The sequence below is a fragment of the Castor canadensis genome, chromosome 5 (assembly GCF_047511655.1).
Source record: "Castor canadensis chromosome 5, mCasCan1.hap1v2, whole genome shotgun sequence".
NCBI classification, from domain to species: domain Eukaryota; kingdom Metazoa; phylum Chordata; class Mammalia; order Rodentia; family Castoridae; genus Castor; species Castor canadensis.
In genome coordinates this window covers 34,833,938-34,854,883 of record NC_133390.1, presented here as the reverse complement: position 1 = coordinate 34,854,883, position 20,946 = coordinate 34,833,938, and the positions used below count along the sequence as shown (strand labels likewise).

Genomic DNA, 20,946 nt, shown 5'->3' with positions numbered 1-20,946 from the left:
AAGTAATTAATCTAGCACTAATTTTTACTGACCACAGAAATAAGACTTTCCTGAGTACACTATCCAGTGGTATGTAAATTATTAGTTTTTCCAGCCTGGCTATGCTATCAGGAATAGATACTTTTCCTGACCTTATGTGAATGTTAACTAAGCACTGTTCCCTTTGATTCTTTTGGATGATTCTTTCACTGCTCCTCACAAATGTACACATTGAGCAGTCCTACATTGAGTACATAGTGGGAATTTTGGCATGACTCTGAGACCATTTCTCTGTGTAATTCTCTCCTTTCTGGTATTCTTTCCTATGAACTCTAGCCTGCGTGCTCTTCCTATACTATTAGCTTCAATTTTCTTGGAACTCTTTTCTGTCCTCTTCTCTAAACTGTGGCTTGAAACTTCTCACATAGCAGTAAACTGAGACATTGATGGGAATTATCTCATTTATTTTTCCATCTGTTAGGAATCACTATATGATGTCTGACTGATGATCCAGTAGGTCAATTTTATATTTTTGATGTTGTTTCATGCAGGTGGGTGGATCTTGTCCCTGTTACTCCATCTGGGTTAGAAATTAAACCTCAACTGATGTTAATAATGGAGATTAATAGCAATATCAAGAAACTCTAAATATAGTTCTATAGAAAATCCAGTTTACGAGCCAGGTGTGGTGGCATACACATGTAATCCCAGCACCTTAGTGCCTGAAACAGGAGGATTGAGAGACTGAGACCAGCCTGGGGTCCATAACAAGACTCTATCTCCAAAACAAACAAACAAACAAACAAACAAAAAATCCAGTTTATGGTAAAATATAGAATCTCTTTTTTTTTCTAACTACATACACATACACATTTTTTTTAATTTAAATTATATTTCCTTACTCTGGAGAATTATTGAATTTAATGGCAACAAAGTTAATTACAAATAATGTTCACTAAAAAAAAAAAATCAAACCCTGGATTCCACAAGAATATCTCTCATTTAATTAGTACTGACAACTGCACAGAAGTATGCATCTTTACTGGGTGCCCAGTGGCTCATCCTGTAATCCTAGCTACTCAGGAGGCAGAGATCAGGAGGATTGTGGTTCAAAGCCAGCCCAGACAAATAGTTCATGAGACCCTATCTCACAAAAATCTATCATACACACACACACACAAAAACAAATGGCTGGTGGAGTGGCTTAAGGTGTAGGCCCTGAGTTCAAGGCCCAGTACTACAAAGGAAAAAAAAAAGTATGCATCTTAAAGTTAACCTGAACAAACCTTTTACATTAGAAATATCCTTAGGCTTTAAAGAATTTATTTTTTGACTCATCCCACTAAAGGAAAGATTTAAGCTTTCTCTGTCAATTCTTTTTAGATCAAAAACACAGTATAACTAATAGAATATTGAGTTGAGGGAAATAATAAACCTCATAAAATAATTTAGTTTGTTTGGCCAAGGAAATACTACATTCCCAAGCAGAGTTAATTTAGTTGGTGTTCATGAATATGGGGTGTGCATGAATATCTACAAGTTAGTAAACTCTGGAAAAATTTACAAAACAAGTCTTGACATAGGCAAACTTACACCTAGATTTATTTTATGTACTAACAGAAACTATGTGAAAAATCCTTTAACATTTAATATTAAGTCCAATATCCTATATTTCATTGTGTTCTCTTTAAACACTGAATCATTTCAAGCCTAAAATTCTTGATTATAACTGCGAATAAAAGTGTAAATAAAAATCTTGAAATACAGGAAACATTTCAAGATAAAATACAAACAGAAGCAAACAGTGGAAGAACTAATTTGTACTGGAAATTTCGAGCTGTGCAGTGGCCTAAGTGATTCGGTGTTATGAAAATTTGTATTACTACTAAAATGAAATAATATAACAGGTTAAGAAGAAGTTCCTGTTAAAATTGTTTTAAGAATCAAATAGCCTAGGAAATATAATCTCAGAATGAGGAAAAAAAGAAATTCTTAAAAAATATAGTTCGTTTATAAACATCAACAAATGTTGGTGAGGATGTTGGGAAAAAGGAACCCTCATTCACTGCTGATGGGAATGTAAATTAGTACAGCCACTATGGAAAACATTACGGAGAAAAAACTTAAAATAGAACTGCCATATTATGAAGCAATTCCACTCCTAGGGATATTCCTGAAGGAATGTAAGTCTTGCACACCCAAGTTTATTGCAGCACTATTCATAATAGCTAAGCTATGGAAACAGTCAAGATGCCCACTACTGATGAATGGATTAAGAAAATGTATTTATCGACAATGGAATTTTGTTCTGCCACAAAGAAGAATGAAATTTTGTTATCTGCAGGTAAATGGGTGGAACTGGAGAACATCATCTTAAGTAAAGTTTGCCAGGCTCAGAAAACCAAAGGGCATGTGTTTCCTCTCATATGTGGTATATAGACCTAATACAATATTATGAAAAACAGGTCACACTAAGGGGAGGTTACATACAAGAGGGGAAGGGTAAAAGAAGGAAGTTAAGAAGATGAATATGGTTGATGTACTTCTTATACAAGAATGAATATAGAATTTTTAATCCTGTTGAAATCACCATAAGAAGAGGGCTAAGGTAGAAAACAGAAAAATAGAGAGGATGAATCAATTCAAGTTATAATACATATATAGATGGAAATGTTACAAGGAAACTTCCTATATAGCTTATCTTAAACAAACAAAAATGCCATTCTTTTTCTTTTACAAAATTGGAGAACAGGAGGGCAAAACAGGTTCTCTCTGGGGGATTGATAGCAGTAGGAGGGGGGAGGAGGTGGGGAAAGGATTTAGGAGGGTGAATATTGAACAAATACTGCATATACATGCATGTAAATGGAAAAATGATACTTGTTGAAACTATTTCAAGAATGGTGTGAGGGGGGATAATGAAGTATGATGAAGGGGGTGAATTCAAGTATGATATATTTGATATACTGTAAGAACTTTTGTAAATGCCACAATGTACTCCTAACACAATAAAAAAAAGTGCATAAAGGAAGGAAAGGGATAGAGGTGAGAATAAATTTTCTAGATGAAAAAATCTAGTTCATTTACCTGTTATTTCCTATATTGCCTTCAGTGCTGTGTTTTAAACTCTTCGGTATGTCACCTAGAGATAGTCCCTTTTTTTTTTTCAGTGAAGATCAAGTTATCAGCAAAGTACAAAATGGTAATTAAAAATTTCTAGTTCGGTGCCAGGCACACATTGTTCTTTAAATGAATCAGATTATCTCAACTTTGTAAGGATTAATTAGGTACGTGTAACAGTTCCTTTAAATTTCTCAGAACATTATGCTACCAGATAACTATTTGGCAGCCTTGTAAACTCAAAGAGTTGAGAAGCTCAGAAAATCCATTACACTTAATTCAACTCGAAGGGCAGAAATTTTGATTAACTATGGCATTAAAATATTATATTTATTCCTTTATATAATAAATAAAGTTTTTGTGAGGATGAAATATCACTGGGGAAAATGAAAAAATATTACAATACTTTTTTCCTTTATGAAAAATAAAAATTATAGAAAAATACACAGAATAATACTTTTTAAATCTGCATGTAATTTTACTCCAAAGTCAGGAAATATTAAGATTTTATTATAGCTGGTTACCAGTGGCTTGTGCCTGTAATTCTAGCAACTCAGGAGGCAGAGCTTAGGTTCAATGCCAGCCTAGGCAAAAGGGAGACCTTGTTTCAAATATACCCAACACACAAAATGAAGAGCTGGTGGAGTGGTTCAAGTGGTAAGACAGTTTGCCTATCAAAAGTGAGGCCCTGAGCTACAAAAAAATTTTCATCATATCTGATATTATGTATTAAAATATATTTTGGAATAATTTTAGATTTATATAAAAGTTTTCAAGATTCTACAGTTCTTATATAGCCTTCATTCAACTTCTTCTAATGGTAGCAATTTATATATTCCTACTTATCAAAACTAACAAATTAACATTAGCACTATATAAGTAACTCTTCTGGGTTGGAATATGTGTCCTCTTGATATGCTCCAATGCATTTTTAAAATAATATAATCAGATTTATCTCACATTCCCCCCCACACACACACCTATAATCAGCTATTTTCTTTGACTAGTGAGTGGTGTTTGGAGACTAAGATCCAGGTGCTTGTTACTAGGGTGTCATTGCTTCTATAGTCTGAGGAGACAGTTAAAAATTATAGGCATTATACAAACCCAAATATATACACAAAAAGACATACAAATACTTTAATGTGTTTTTTCATGTGTCAGAGTTTATATGGCTATTCTTGACTTTAATTCAGCATAACAGAATTTCTGCTATCCCTTTCTCATTGCTTATTTGTAACTGCATTGCTGACAGTAAGAAATCTGGTGCTGATTACCTACAATTTATTCACTTATTTATTCAACCATAGTATACATGCAGAGTAGCTTCTTTTTGGTTTTAGCTTTATAGTATCCACTGAAAACATTGCTTTCCAACTTAGTTTATGTTCTTTTTTCTCCACCTAATAATGTAGTTCTTTAAAAATATTTCTATTAACATGTGCTAGTTGTACAAATTGGGCTTTATTGTCATATTTCCATTGATGCTTACAATGTACCTTGGTTAGATTCATCCCCTTCATAATTCTCCTTCATCCCCCATCCCTCTATGTAAAACAATTTCAACAGGTTTTATCATTCTATTTTTCTAAAAGTATACAAAGTACATTGATCATATTCACTATCCTTCACCTCCTCATTCACCTGCTGTCTTCCCAGTAGTACCTATCCCCTAACAGGACTTGGTTATATTCCTGTCATTCATTTTTTAACTGTATATTCATTGTTCAAAGGGATTTCACTATGGTATTTCACCCATGAATGTATTGTACTTTAATCAGATTAACCCCGTCGATTTCTCTCCTTTACCTTTCCCTCTACTACTGAGACTTTCATTAGATACAGCCACAGTAAGGGAACTATGCCTCTTCGCTTAAATTAGGGAATTGTTTTAGGCTGATAACCTTTAGTGATGATCTTGCAGGGATTGAGAATTCATTTAAGATTGATGTGACAGGCTGGAGGCATGGCTCAGGCACTAGAGTACCTGCCTGGCAAACATGAAACCTTGAGTTCAAATCCCAGTAACAGCAATGACAAGAAACTGATGTGAATAGATGTGTTGGTTTACTGAGATCACTTAAATAAATTGCCAAACTAGGTGGCTTAAAACAACAGAAAGTTACTCTCCACAGTCCTGCAGGTCCAAAGTCTGAAATCAAAATGTTGTCAGTGCTATACTTCCTCTGGTGGCTCCCAGGAGAATCTGTTGCCTCTTCTGTCTTTTGGTGACTGTTGGAATTTCTTGACTTGTGGTTGCATCACTTCAATCATTGACTTCATGGTCACATTGCTACCTTCTCTTCTGTGTCTTTCTCCTTTGTCTCTCCTAAGGGTGCTTGTCATTGGATTTAGGACTCATGTAGATAATCAAGGATTGTATCTTCCTCTCAAGATCCTTACTTCAATTACATGCTTATTACAAATAAGGTGCCATAACACAGGTTCTGGGAGTTAAGATGTGTTCATATTTCTTAGGTGATTACCATTCAGGTTACTACAAGAGGTGATGGTAGGTGGGCATATAGTCACTTCATGCAGGTATATTGCATGAAACTTTCATTTGCTGGCTTTGTGTCTTGAATTTTATATGATAAATTATTCCCATTATGCCCTGAGCCCATTACCAGGTTCTTTGTTATGTTTTGCTTTTTTCTAGGTTGGTTAAATGTGCCAGGGACCTGGGGTTCGCTCAGGTCTTAATAGATAGTGTTTAAAATTTTGGGTATCTAATTTTTGTCTTAAATTCATTAAAGGTTTAAACAAAACTCTCTAATTATTCTTGTTTGTCTTTCTGAAAGGCAGTATAAAATGGTTCTTAAGAGTATGGACTACCTAAAAGCTCTACATGTGTTCAAATCGTGACTCCCACTGAGTGCATTACCTTACACAGTGTTCTCCATCTCATGGGATTGCTAAACATTTTACACAAATATACATAAACACACTGGTGGAAACAGGGCCTAGATTGTAGGAAGCATTGTGTGTTATCAAGTATTACGCTGAGTAATCACTGCAGTCTGCTTTCAGAACAATTCCATATATCAGTTACCCGCCCATTCTTACATGACTTTATGTATAAATTATTTTTTTGCAAAATTCTCAAGGAACAATTTAGGAGTACTGAAAATTTCAGACATCTAATAATCACCAGAGATAACATAAAGACATAAGGAAGCCTGTAACTTTGAGTGAAATAAAAATTGGCATTTTGCTTGGGTAGGTTTGAGACTCAGGGAAATTGTTTCAGTGTTAAAGGAGAACACCTGCTGCTCAGAGGATTCATTCACCTTTAGGTCACTGGTTCTCATTCAACTTATGACAAAAGTAATTGAAAATCACTGTCGTTTAAAAATTGTTCAGTACCATCTCAGGAAAAAGTCATTTGCCTCACTCTGGCTTTCAGGTGGCAAAATTCATGTCACATCAAACATTCACCACATGGCTATATAAGGAGATAAGTTAAAAGATGAATAGGCCTTAAGCAGAATGACAGTGTCTTTCGCCAGGGTCTCTGAGAGGCTTGGCAGGTGCTACAGGGAAAGTGTAGCAAGCCACTGCCTCTGCTGAATTTAATACAGAAGTAAGTAACTATGAGTTTGGAGATTAGGTAATCAATATTTTTTAGCCATTATATCAACTTTTCAAGGTTTTGTGAGTTACAGTTTTATGGAGAAATTTCTTTTGGTGGCAGTGGGGTTTGAACTTAAGGTCTCAAACTTGCTAGGCAGGCACTCTACCACTTCAGAAACTCAGCCAGCTAGAGAAAATTTTAAAACAGCAATATGAGGTATAATTTATGAACCCTAAGATTCACCTCTCTTAAAAGATTTAATGTTTTTTGGTAAATTTACAGAATTGTATATTCATTCAGCTTCATTCAGTTTTAGAACTTTTCATGCAAGAATTTAAAAGAATAAGTATTGAATTAGACTCTTTTACTTTAAAGAAGGTAATATTGGGATGTGTATGTGTATATGGATAGAGAGAGGGAGAGAGAGAGAGAGAGAGAAAGATAATAGGATTTTAAAATATTATTAAACTGTGCAATATATTTTTCATACAACTGTATTTTATCTTGAGCTGTCATTGCTAAAGTTAGAATTTACAAATTGTCTAATACTGTGAATAGCTTAATGGATCAAATCAAATGTCTTTATAGCATCATCATAAAGCTTTGACAGAGTGCTATTACGTGGTAGGCACTTAAACATTTAAATTTGCATATTAAATTTTTAATATTACAATTATCCATCCTATTTTTTCATGTTTTAGTACTCCATATTCAGAATCACTAAATAACTGTAAATAATAACAATACAGGGAAATTTGAATGTGTGATATGGATAGTGGTGAAAAGGGCACATGTTTCATTTTAAAATAAGTTCATTATTAATAATATAGCTGAGACTTATAAAGTGTCTATTATACATTAGATATTATCTTAAGAATTTTTAAGTTATTAAATATTCTTACTTAAGAATCACACTTTGCAGAAATAAAGATGAAGGCATAGGGAGGAAAAGTAACTTGCCAATAATATAAGTGGTAAAGTTTAGAATTCAGACAGTCTAGATAAAGATGTTATTTTTTAATGTTTTTATTAGTATTTAATAGAATTTTTATGGTCATGCTGGGTAGGGGTACATTGTAGTATTTGCAAAGGTTCTGACAATGTATCAAATATATCATACTTGAATTCATCCCCTCCACTGCTCCCTTTCATCCCCTCACCTCTGATTCCTGGAACAGTTTCAACAGGTATCATTTTTGCATTTACATACATGTGTGTACAAATACATTATTTGTACCATGTTCATTCTCCTATCCCTTTCCCCACTAACTCCCCCCTCCCACCAGGGCCACCCTCCCTCACTCTGTTTGGCCCTCCTGTTCTCCCATCTTGAAGAATGAAAAATATAAAAGATAAAAAGAGAAACATGGTGTTTTTGCTGGTTTGAAATAGAGATAGCTACACAGGGAGCTTCCTTGTGTTGTTTCCACGCATATATGTATTACGACCCCAGTTGGTTCATCAACTCTACCAGTCTTCTTCACTCCTCTCTATTCCACTTTCCATGGTAGCTCCTGCCAATTGAAGATTTCTATATTCATTCCTGTACCATGAGTCCATCAACCACAATTAAGTTTTTAGTTTCCTTCCCTTGTCGTATTCCTTTGGTGTGCAGCCTTCCCTTAGTGTGACCCTTGTCCCATAATATTGCTCCATTTGTTTTAGTTCTATAATCTGCATATGAGAGAGAACATGCAGCTTTTGGCCTTCTGAGCCTGACTAAATTCACTTAAGATGATGTTCTCCAGTTCCATCCATTTACCTGTGAATGACAAAATATCATTCTTCTTTGAGGCTAAGTAAAATTCCACTGTGTATAAATATCACATTTTCTTCTTTTTTAATTATTCATTTATTCACATGTGCATACATTGTTTGGGTCATTTCTCCCCCTGCCCCCGTCTCCCACCCTCTTCCCCCTTCCCCCCTCAGTTCCAGACAGGTCCTGTTCTGCCTTTACCACTAGTTTTGTTGAAGAAAAGAGATAAGCTTAATAAGAAAGACAAAGTGTTTTTGCTAGTTGAGTTGAGGATAGTTATCCAGAAATATTCCTAGTATTGTTTCATGTACGTGTGTTATGACCCATGTTGATTCATCTCTAGCTGATCTTTACCCTGGTTACTGATCCCCTTCTCATGATAACCTCTGTCACTTTAAGGTTTCTGTACTAGCTCCTCTGGAGTGGGGACATCAAACACTTTCATGTTTTGTGTTTTCTACCTATTTCTATATCACCCATATGTGCTCTCCCCTTGTCATGTGGTCCCAGTCCAACAACATTGCTGCATTTGCCCTAGATCTAAAGTCTGCATTTGATGGAGAACATATGATCTTTGGTCTTCTGAGCTTGGCTGACCTCGCTTAGAATGATGTTCTCTAGTTCCATCCATTTACCTGCAAATGATAAGATTTCATTCTTCTTCATGGTTGAGTAAAATTCCATTGTGTACAAGTATCACATTTTCTTGATCCTTTCGTCAGTAGTGGGGCATCTTGGTTGTTTCCATAACTTGGCTATTGTGAATAGCACTGCAATAAACATGGGTGTGCAGGTACCTCTGGAGTAACATGTGTTGCATTCCTTTGGGTATATCCCCAGGAGTGGGATTGCTGGATCATATGGCAGGTCTATGTTTAGATTTTTAAGAAGTCTCCAAATTTTTTTTCCAGAGTGGTTGCACCAGCTTGCATTCCCACCAGTAGTGGATTAGGGTTTCTTTTTAATCACGTCCTCGCCAACACATGTTGGTGGTGTTTTTGATGATGGCTATTCTAACAGGGGTGGGGTGGAATCTTGATGTGGTTTTGATTTGCATTTCCTTTATGGATAGAGATGGTGAGCATTTTTTCATGTGCTTTTTTGCCATTTGATTTTCTTCTTTTGAGAAAGTCCTGTTAAGTTCAGTTGCCCATTTTTAATTGGGTCATTGATTTTAAGAGAGTTTACTTTCTTAAGTTCCCTGTATATTCTGTTTACCAGTCCCTTGGCTGATGTATAGCTAGCTAATATTTTCTCCCACTCTGTGGGTGGTCTCTTCAGTTTAGAGAACATTTCTTTTGTTGTGCAGAAGCTTTTTAGTTTTATGAAGTCCCATTTGTCCATCCTTTCTCTTAGTTGCTGGGCTGCTGGGGTTCTATTGAGGAAGTCCTTGCACATACCTATTAGTTCCAGAGTGTTTCCTGCTCCTTCCCATAGTAACTTCAGAGTTTCTGGTCTGATATTTAGGTCCTTGATCCATTTTGAGTTGATACTAGCACAGATAGATATGAATCTAGTTTCAGTTTTTTGCAGATGGATAACCACTTTTCCCAGCAACATTTGTTGAAGAGGCTGTCTATTCTCCATCATATGTATTTGGCACCTTTGTCAAAAATGAGGTGGGTATAGTTGTGTGGATTCATATCTGGATCTTCTATTCTGTTACACTGGTCTTCATGTCTGTTTTTATGCCAGTACCATGATGTTTTTATTGCTATTGCTTTGTAATATAGTTTGAAGTCAGGTATTGTGATACCTCCAGCATTGCTTTTTTTGCTGAGTATTGCCTTGGCTATTCACCGTCTCTTGTGTTTCCAAATGAACTTTAGGGTAGATTTTTCAATCTCTGTGATGAAAGTCATTGGGATTTTGATGGGAATTGCATTAAATATGTAGATTGCTTTTGGTAGTATAGCCATTTTTACTATGCTGATTCTACCGACCCATGAGCAGGAGACATCTTTCCATCTTCTGTAGTCTTCCTCGGTCTCTTTCATCAGGAGTTTGTAATTCTCCTTGTAGAGTTCATTCTCATCTTTTGTTAAATTTACTCCGAGGTATTTGATTTTTTTTTTTTGAGGCTATTGTGAATGGAATTGTTTCCATATATTCCTTCTCAGTTTGTTTGTTGTTGGTGTATAGAAAAGCTAATGATTTTTGTATGTTGATTTTGTATCTTGCCACTTGACTGTAGCTGTTTATGGTGTCTAAGATTTTTTGGGTAGAGTTTTTTGGGTCTTTAAGGTACAGAATAACATCTACAAATAAGGATATTTTGACAGTTTCTTTACCTATTTGTATTTCTTTTATTTCTTCTTCTTGCCTAATTGTTCTGGCTAGAAATTCCAGTACTATGTTGAATAGGAGTGGGGATAGTGGGCACCTTTGTCTCATTCCTGATGTTAGGGGGAATTATTTCAGTTTTTCACTGTGAAGTATAATGTTGGCTGTAGGTTTGTCATAGATAGCCTTTACAATGTTGAGGTACATTCCTTCTATTCCTAGTTTTCTTAGAACTTTTATCATGAAGTGGTGTTGGATCTTGTTGAAGGCTTTTTCTGTATCTATTGAGATGATCAAGTGGTTTTTGTCTTTGCTTCTATTGATGTGCTGTATTACATTTATAGATTTGCATATGGTTTACCATCCCTGCATCCCTTGGATGAAGCCAACTTGGTCATAGTGTATGATCTTTCTGATGTGTTGTTGGAATCAGTTTGCCATTATTTTATTAATGATTTTTGCATTGATATTCATTAAGGAAATTGGCATATAATTCTCCTTTTTGGAGGTGTCTTTGTCTGGTTTTGGCATGAGAGTAATATTGGCTTCATAGAATGAGTTAGGCAGTGTTCCTTCCATTTCTATTTCATGGAAAAGTTTAAGGAGAGTTGGTATTAGTTCTTCTTTAAATGCCTGACAGAATTCAGCAGTGAATCCATCAGGTCCTGGACTTTTCTTTTTTGGGAGACTCTTGATTGCTGCTTCAATATCATTTTGTGTTATAGATCTATTCAGGTGATTAATATCTTCTTGGTTCAGTTTTTGGTGGTTGTAAGTTTCTAGAAATCTGTCCATTTCTTCAATATTTTCAAAGTTATAAGTGTATAGGCTGTCAAAGTAGTTGCTGATGATTTCCTGGATTTCAGTGGTGTTTGTTGTTATCTCCCCTTTTGCATTTCTGATTTTACTGATTTGCATTTTTTCTCTCCTCATTTTAGTCAGGTTTGCCAGGAGTCTGTCAATCTTATTTATTTTTTTGAAGAACCAGCTTTTTGTTTCATTGATTTTTTTATGGTTTTTTTGGTTTCTATTTCATAGATGTCAGCCCTTATTTTAATTATTTCTTTCCTTCTGCTTGTTTTGGGATTTACTTGTTCTTGTTTTTCTAGGAGTTTGAGCTGTAGTATTAGGTCAGTGACTTGAGATCTTTCTGTCCTTTTAATATATGCACTCATGGCTATAAACTTTCCTTTTAGGACTGCTTTTGCTGTGTCCCATAGATTCTAGTAGGTCAGTTTTCATTTTCATTAACTTCCAGGAACGTTTTAATTTCCTCTTTTATTTCATCAATGACCCATGTCTTCATTACTAGTTTTCTGATAGGCATGTAACCTGGCTGTGGCCAAAGAGATATAAGGGATGTTTGGTCAACATACAGGAAACATTTTTCTCTTGGCAAACATACATGCTACAGATACTAATTTTCTTCCCTTTCTCCATAGCCATATGAAGTGATCCTTGAGCTATGACAGCCATTACATGATCATGAGAAGAGAAAGCCTGAGGTCAGTCACATATGTGAAAACCATGGAACCCAGATCCTCAATGACATTATTAAAGATAGCAGCACTGTTGCTGGCTACACTGTTCTTTTTGAAACTTCTCCCTTGTATTTTCAGACACCACCTTCTCCTTTATCACCACTCCTTATTCTTAGAAGTTAGTTTTGTTTTAGTTGTCTCTCTAGAGTTTTTTCTCAGTCCTGATTTTGTTTTTTCCCCCCAATGATTTTCATCCTAAGAATATATGTTTAAAAAGTGTATTATTATATGCTTCAAAAACTTTTTCGTATTTAAAAAACAGCTTTATTGAGATTTAATTCATAGACCATAATTCACATCCATTAAGAATATGACACAATAATTTTTAGTATATCCACAGAGCTGTACAACCATGATCTCAATTTATTTTAGAAAATTTTCATTATCCTAAGAATAAAATCTCAGAGCCAATAGCGGTCATTTTCCATTTTTATCTGGACTTATGAAGCTGATACTCTATCTTTTGTCTCTACAGATTTATAAATTCTGGGCATTTCATATAAACGGTATCATATGATATGTTGTCTTTTGACTATCTTCTTTTACTTGCCATGTTTTCACGGTTCGTCTGACATGTAGCATGTATCAATAACATTTTTATTCTATAATGCAAATTACTGAAAAGCAAATTTGATAAAAAACTTTTGAATAGTTAGGATATACACAATAATCTTTATAAAAAGATGTAACAGGATTTCTAAGTGGTATGAGACACATGTATCAAAAAGAAGATTCAGATAATTTATTGAGCTTCCACTATTTGCCACTTTTAACTATTAACCATGCATAAATGACATAAATTATGTAAGATAGCATAATTGTTATCTTGAATCCCAAATGATCTACTAGACATCCAAAATTACCTTTTCAATGCAATATCTCCATTTGGGTATTTTGGAGCTGTGACCTTGAATTAAAATCTCCCTCTTCCATGGATCTTCTCATTTTTGCTAAAGACAAAATCCAACCAGGCTCAAAGCTTCAGTCTTCTTTAGCTTCTTTTTATTTCCATAACCACTCACTTGTCAAATCTTATTGTTATGGTTTCGACAGGAGGTATCCTCCCCAAAGGCTTATGTGTTGATGACTTGGTCCCCAGATTGTAGATCCAATCATTGAGAGGTGCTTAGATCATGAAGGCTTTGCCTTCATCAATGGATTACATTAACAAATACAAAATTTGATGGAATTTTTGGGGAGGCAATAGAACCTTTTTGAAGTCAAGTCTAGTTGGGGAACTAGGTTACTGTGGTCATGACTTTCAAGGCTATCTTGTCTCTGGCTCCTTCTCGCCTTTCTTTCTCTATCTCTTTGCTTCTCAGTTGCCATGAGGTGAGCAGCTTCTGCAAGTGCTCCCACTGCCCTGGTATTCTTCCTCAACTCAGGTGCAAAGCAATGGATCCATTCGACTATGAGCTGAAACATCTGAAACTGTGAGCCAGAATAAATCTTTCCTCTTTTAAATTCTCTCAGGTATTTTTCACAGTGATTAAAAAAAACCCCACACTTATGAATTGTTTCTCAAATGATTTTCTGTTCTCATCATTCTAATACTATTGTGCATTGAACTGTCTTCCTCTTCAAATTGACAATACTCAATACCTCAGCATACAACCTTATTTGGAAATAGGGTCAATATACACATAATTAATTAAGATGAGGTCATGCCCAAGATAATATACTGATAAAAAGGAAAGGTTTATTTTGGTTCACAGTTTCAGACATTTCTGTTCTTGATCAGTGGTGAGACAACATTTCACAGAGGACCATGTGGTAGAGAAGAATCACTCGCCTCATGGCCAATGAGTAAGGAAAAGAAGCTGAAGGGTTTGGGGCTAACTATCTCCTTCAATGGCACACCTCCAATGATCCAAAGATGTTCAAATTTGCCCCATTTTTTAACTTTTCCAGTCTCCCTATAGTGCTATACGAGGGACTAAGCCTTTAACAGATGGATTTTTGGGAGACATTCCAGATCCAAACTATAACAAACATTATGTGAAAAGATGGAAACACCGGAGAATGCCAGAGGAAAGTGAAGACAGAGACTGGAATGATGCTTCTACGTGATGGAGATTGTGGGCCATATTAGAAGCTAAAAGAGAAGCATGGAAGTTTTCCTTTAGACCACCCAGAAGGATCCAAATCTGCTGACACCTCACGGGATTTCTAACCTCCAGAAATAAGGTAAGATGATACATATCTATTGATCTAAGACAACAAATTTGTGGTACTTTATTATTGCAATCCTAAGAAGCTAACACATGATTTCATAGTAGTTTACAAATTCATTACATCATAAATTTTGAATCTTCATTTTATTGTTCCCCCACGACTCTATTCCAAGCCATCATCTCTTTTTATCTAGGCATTGTCATATACTTCCATTCTTGTATCTCTATAATACCTTTGCCAGAGAGAAGATATTTTAAAAATATAAATCAGATCATATCAGTTTTCTGGTCAAAAGTTCCCAATAAACTACAGGACCTATTTGATTAAACAGGTATCTAGATCTTACTCCTCACTTCCACTAGTTTTTTCTAATTTTGGCTCCAGATCTTTCTTTCTCAACTGAAATGCTCTTCCTCTTATGGATCATTCCTTTTTGTTGTTACATTTCAGCTTAAATGTCAGTTTTCAGTGCCTTCTTGAGTATCAGAACCAAAATAAACTTATTTTCTCAACATTAATTCTGGTGCTTCATCCCAGACCAGAATGTGAGCTTTATCTACTGGGACTTCATCATTTATCTGCATACCTAGGCAAGTGGCTGGCATATGGAACTTTTTAATTTATTCAGTGGTGAACTCAATATAGTAGGTTTCTGCTATTGTGGAACTTGCCTTCTAAAGGGGAAGATTAGTAATTAAAAAAAAAACCTTTTTTTGTTAATTATTGCACAGAAGAGAATGAGCAGAGCACAGTGAAGGGATTCTGAGCTAAGGTAATATTTGTAATGAGTCCTTAATGAAAGATGGGAAGGAACTAGCCACATATAGCTCAGGGAAAAGAATTCCCAATGGACATAATAGCAAGTAAATGGACTTTTGGGAGACATTCCCAAAGTGGCTACAGAGTTCAGCGAGTTCCAGTAAAGTCAGTGTGACTAAGCATAGGGAAACTGGAAAAAGAGAAAAGTGGCTGGAAAGAGTCCAGATTATACAAGGGTTATTAGGGAATGGTAGGGTTATATTTTACTCAAAGTGAAATTGAATGCCATCTAAGTGGCTAAATGACAGTTTTCACTGTGTACAACCAATTCAAAATTGTGCATTAACAGCATCATCTGAGCTTGTTAAAAATGCAATCTGAAGCACCATCCCAAAACTAAGAGTGTGAACGTTTAACAAGATACCCAGGTGATTCTTATGCACTTTCAAGTTTGGGAAATACTAGTACAGAGTGGGATGACTATGGCCTGATTAAGAGTGGGAGAGAGGTAAGATGACTGATTTTAACCTGTGCTTCGCAAATAGTTGATTTAGTCTCTTAGTCACCTAAATGGAAATTCATTGTTAAGTGATATGGGTCTTGACTTCTGAAAAAAAATCTCAGGAATGAAGATACATTATTTGTGGGTGGATTGAGTATTCTGCTTCAAGTGTTTGATTTCCTTCGTGCTTTATACTTCACAAATGTTCACATGTTATTTTTATGGAAAATAAGACGTCTTATTTTGGAGGTTATTCAAGTCCTCCACCCATTCACATTACTCTGCGTATTTTTCAAGTCTTTTTGGGCTTTCCACAAAAACTAGTTTTGAAGTTTTTAAAGCTCTAAGGCCGAAGGCTGAGCGATACTGTTCCTCCTTCATAGATCCTGTGATTGTTTCCGTATTTCAACTGAGAAAGTTATCTTCAGCATGTCCCGTTTTCATGCACAACCTGAGTTGGTGGGTCCATTTTTCCTGGTTGCCCAGTTCTGTATTGGAAAAAATAACAAGTCAACTAAAAGTTAATCAGTCAGAAGGGAAGAACAGTTTCAGCCGGGAACTTAGGCAAGAGGAAGAGGTTTTTTGCTTTATCACTGTTGGTGGTAGAGTACATCATGTCTCATCAAAGAGTTTGTTGAAAAGCTTGTACAACTATTCCTATTTATGAATGGCAAAAGTTCTTGTCATGGTTTCAGATAATAGAACCAGAACACCAGAGTTATCAGGGGATTACAAAATACTGTCTTTTGGTTAAATTCATGAGACAAAGATAACAAAGTTAGGCCAGCCATGGGTCGTGACACTAACAGTTTTATCTACACTTGACACTTCTCCTGTAAGTTCACTTGATTTGTAAAAAATAGTGCCCCAACAGAAAACCCTCGGAGAACGGAGAAGGAAGGCCAGTTGCAAGAAAGCCACCTTCTCTATCAAAACGATGGGACAGCGCCAGCGGGGCTGCTCAAGGAGGGAGGCGCAGGGGCGGGCCGGGCACGGCTGGGCGCGGCCGGGGAGACGGCCAGGCCCGCGCGAACTCCGGCTGCCGCCGCGGGAGTAGGCGGAGAGGCGGCGCCGCCCATTGCTCGGGACGTGCGTCCCGGCACCGCGCTGCCCCGCTGCCCCCGCCCGCGGGGGTGGGAGGAGGAGGCGCAGGAGGCCGTCCGGACCGCTATAAAGGGCCTGGGCCGCGCGTCCCGCCTAGGCTCGCCTCCATCTCCGCCTTCCCGCCTCGAGCTCCGCCGCGCCCCCACTCGACCCTCTCCGGCCTTGGCTACTCAGGCTGCGGCGGAAGATGGCGGCTTCGGCCCAGGGTTCTGAAGCAGAGCTGGCTGCCGCCTTAGCGGACGTGCCCGAACTGGCTCGACTCCTGGAGGTCGATCCGCACCTGAAGCCCTACGCCAAGGACTTCCAGCGCAGGTACGGCCCAGGCCCTCCGCTCCCCTGAGCCGGCCCGGCTCAACAGCCGCCCGCCCGCTGTCCCTCTGCGCCCACCCCGCTCCTGCGCGCGCGCCGGTGTTCGCGCGTGCCCGCGGGCAGGTGGGCCGAGCGTCGGTGGGCGTGGCCTCGGCTCGGGTGACCCTGTTTTGGCGCGTCGGAAGTTGTGGGTGGGCGGTGCTAGCCCGCGGAGGGGGTGCTGTGGCGCTGGCGCAACTGAACTGTTTTCCTGATCCGCCCCAAACCCCGCCTCCCCCATCGCGTCCCCGCGCGGCCCCGACCCGCGCAGCAGCACCGCGCGCTCTGAGTGCTGCGCGCCGGCTGTCCTGAGAGTTAGTGGTGCGCTTCGCACGTTGCGGCTCACTTCAGAGCAAATGTGGTGCTTTTTGTCTCTAAAGCAGTTATTTCAGGCAGACACTGTACCTTAGCTTTGGTTCTGTTACTGTTCCACCTCTCAGAAGATTACATTTACCCCCACCGACATGGATGAGAGTTACAGTGGGACAGGTAAGGAGAGTCAAACTTGCAGAGGACAATTCAGCGTGCTTTAGTTTTACCTTGTTTCCTTCCCAGCATGGTTTCCTCGAATTAGTAGAATTCAGTACTTCTGAATCAGCTCCACTGAAGAGGCATAGTTTTAAAAATTAAAATAGCTATTACGCCAGTTATGGTAGTTTTATGTTCATTGGTGAGGTGGGCCCATTGTGATGTAGTAGTTTCTGGTCGTTAAGTAGAGCCACTGCAAAATGAAAACTGCCCTGGCAACAGATGATGCACAAATAACTTCTCAAGCCACAGAACACATCTAGCTAGTTAGTAACATGGAGCACCATCAGCAGTTATCAAAACGGGTTGATTTGCAGCTTGAAAACCCCCAAAACAACTTCAGGCCCTAGCATTGTCATGTTACTACTGGTATTCATGTGAGCGTTCTGCGAAGGAAAACACTAGAGATTGTAAAAATGGTGTACCTCTCATTCTAAGTTCACGCATCCTAAGTAATGACCCTTCCTCAGAGTAGCCAGGTTTTGGGCTGTTGCTCACTTAAATCAGGTAATTATGACCTTCTATTAACCATTGGGAAGCAGTCTTGTGCAATGCTTTTAGAATATGCAGTGCATGTTTTCACAGAGAATGAGCATATAATATCCAGAGTTACAGATTGGTTTGATTTAAAAATAGGTAAAATATCTTAGAGCAAAAAATGATTAAAGGTGATGGCCAGATTTTTTTTTAATGTGCTTTTAACAGTATCTTTAATTTACTTGTATGCTTTGTAAAATGACGTAAAAGAAGAGTTGTGGAAATTGTCTTCTTTTTCCTCCTGTTTTGTATGGTCATGAGCTACAAACATCCTTTGTTCAGTGTTTCTTCTATGTATTTCACTTTTCAACTCTATTGGGATTGAAGCAATTATGCCGTCTTTCATGGTTTGTCAAAACTAATGAGGTGGACAAAGGCCAGAATAAAGAATGGGGCAAGTCAGCGTTGTTGGTGAAAAGTCTGGTCCAATGGGTCCTTACATGCTTCTCCGTCACCTGGATTCTACTTTTATCCTTGGTTCTGAGTAATCGCCATTTTCCAGTATGTTTCATTTAGGCAGATCAAATAGTAATTTGGCAATTGGCAGTGGAAGCTTTTATTGTTAAAAACTGTAGAATAAAAATTTCCTTCTTCTAAGTCCTGGTTACTTATTACTGTGGTTTGAATGTGCTCCTTCCAAAACCCAGGTATTATCAATGTGATGTATAAAGAGAAGAGTCCCTTAAGATGTGATTAGGTTATGACGGTTTCTCCCTTTTGAAAGGGTTAAGGGTTTTATAAAAAATTCCATACAGCTTTTGGCCCTTTTGTTCTTCTGCCTGGTGAGGACATAGCATTGCTTCTCTCTGGAAAATTCAGCAACAAGGTGCCATCTTGGAAGCAGAAACCACCAGATAAACTGAACTGTTCTTGGACTTCCCAGCCTCCAGAACTGACAGAAATTAAATTTTTGTTCTTTATAAATTGTTCAGTGTGATGTATTTTGTTGTAGCACTACAAATAGACTAAGACATTTGTTCTATTTTCTGTTTTTTTTTTAGTAGCCCACTTGGGCAGTGTGTCCTGGCCTAACACAAATATACAAGCAGTCATCTGTTTAGTGCAAAGTATGTTTACTAAGGAGTAAAGAACATTTGAGGTACAAATAACAATATACAAGAATGATCATAGGGAAGCAGTTTCTTCTTATTGATGGGTGGGCTCATCCTTGTCCAACCAATGTTTTTTTGAAATTATGTTTTGTTTGTTGTTTTCACCTTCCAAAGAATTTGCAGCAAGTGTGGAGGGGTAGTGAGTTAGTTACTCTGTGCTAGAAAATAAAAATTAATACATTAGTTTGTGACCAGCTCCAGGCCGACTCATTGATTGCTGTCAAGGGTGCTATTTTCTAGTTGTTAGTCTTTTATTTGGCAGTACTGGGGATTGAACTCAGGGCTTTGGCACTTGCTAGGCAAATGCTCTACCTCTCGAGCCATGTCTCCAGTCCTTTTTGCCTTTATTTTATTTTTCAGATAGGGTCTAATGATTTTGTCTATGCCAGCTCAGGCTGTGTTCCTACCTGGGATAACAGGTGTGCACTACTAACTACATCCTCCCATTTAAAAATCTGTTGTTTACACTACAGTTGGTTATTAGTGCTTTAAATCAACATATTAAATGCCATTCTGAGGAGTTAGCCAGAGGGTTTTCCTCTTAGCAGTCACTCAAGGATCTAGGCTTAGGAAGGATTTTTTTTTTTTTGAAGCATACTTCTACAATGATAGTGGTAAGGAATAGAGAACATGTTGAGCTATGCATTTTCCCTCAGTTTTTTCCTAGCACTGAGCCCATTCTGCTGATGAGATTGTATTGGCAGTGCAGGTCAGTTTGCCTTGTGAGTGGAACAGATTACTGACACTTGCAAACACTGCTCAGAACAACAATTGAAATATCAGTAGTCTGTCCTTCTGTTTTAAGTTTATATGGTACTTTCATATATATTATGATTTTTGTTTTGCTTTTTTTTTTTCTATTTTTTCCTTTTTTTTTTTTTCGGTGCTGGGGACCGAACTCAGGGCCTTGCACTTGCCAGGCAAGCGCTTTTCCACTGAGCTAAATCCCCAACCCCTATATTATGATTTTAATCCTCATAACAAAACCATAAAGTAGTCAGAATAGTCATTTTTTTCTGTGTTAGACATGAAAAAAAAGAGATTTGATCAAGTGCTTGCATGAGTTCACATGGCTAGTTAGTGCTGTAGTTATGATTAATCTTCTTTGCTAACGCTGTTCTCAACAAGTTCACAAACAACTTCTTGATAATTTAATGGATACTGCTCCTTCTCTTTAGCCCTGTACATTGTGAACTACTTCTTTGGCCCTAAAGTCATATGATCTTTTTTTTTTCCAATTACTTTAGGGGTTTCTTCTTAACCTCTTTCAGAAAATTTTTCTTCTAGAAAATTTAGTGTAAGAGAGTCTCAAGGCTCTACCATAGGGTTTTCCTTTTTTTAATGCTTAATATACTTATTAATTTCTGCTTAATACACTTTTCTTAAATATTATCCGTCCTATGGATTCCATCTCCTCAGACTACCTGCATCTTTTCACCTCACCTCTTTCTACTGTTCTCAGACATAGCTCGAAATATCTTCATTTCAGTATCCTGTAAGTTCAAAGCTCAACATGTGTAGAACTGACCTTATGGTCTTTCATTCCAAACTTGTTTATCCCTTTATACTCTTATCTCATTTCCAACTGCCTGACAGTGAAACTTAAGACATACTCTTAATCCCTC

General features: G+C 37.5%; 1 protein-coding gene across 2 annotated transcripts in view; it reads left to right on the top strand.

The window, feature by feature from the left end:
* Positions 1-16,773: 16,773 nt before the first annotated feature.
* Gbe1 (1,4-alpha-glucan branching enzyme 1) overlaps positions 16,774-20,946 on the top strand; it is a 278,447-nt gene continuing 274,274 nt past the window's right edge. Inside the window, exon 1 of one of the 2 annotated variants that reach the window (XM_074072931.1) lies at positions 16,774-17,108. In XM_074072931.1, coding sequence (XP_073929032.1) covers positions 16,984-17,108 — 125 coding nt within the window. In that variant the 5' untranslated portion in view covers positions 16,774-16,983. The remainder of the gene's footprint in view (positions 17,109-20,946) is intronic. The other variant, XM_074072930.1, reaches the window with a different exon arrangement.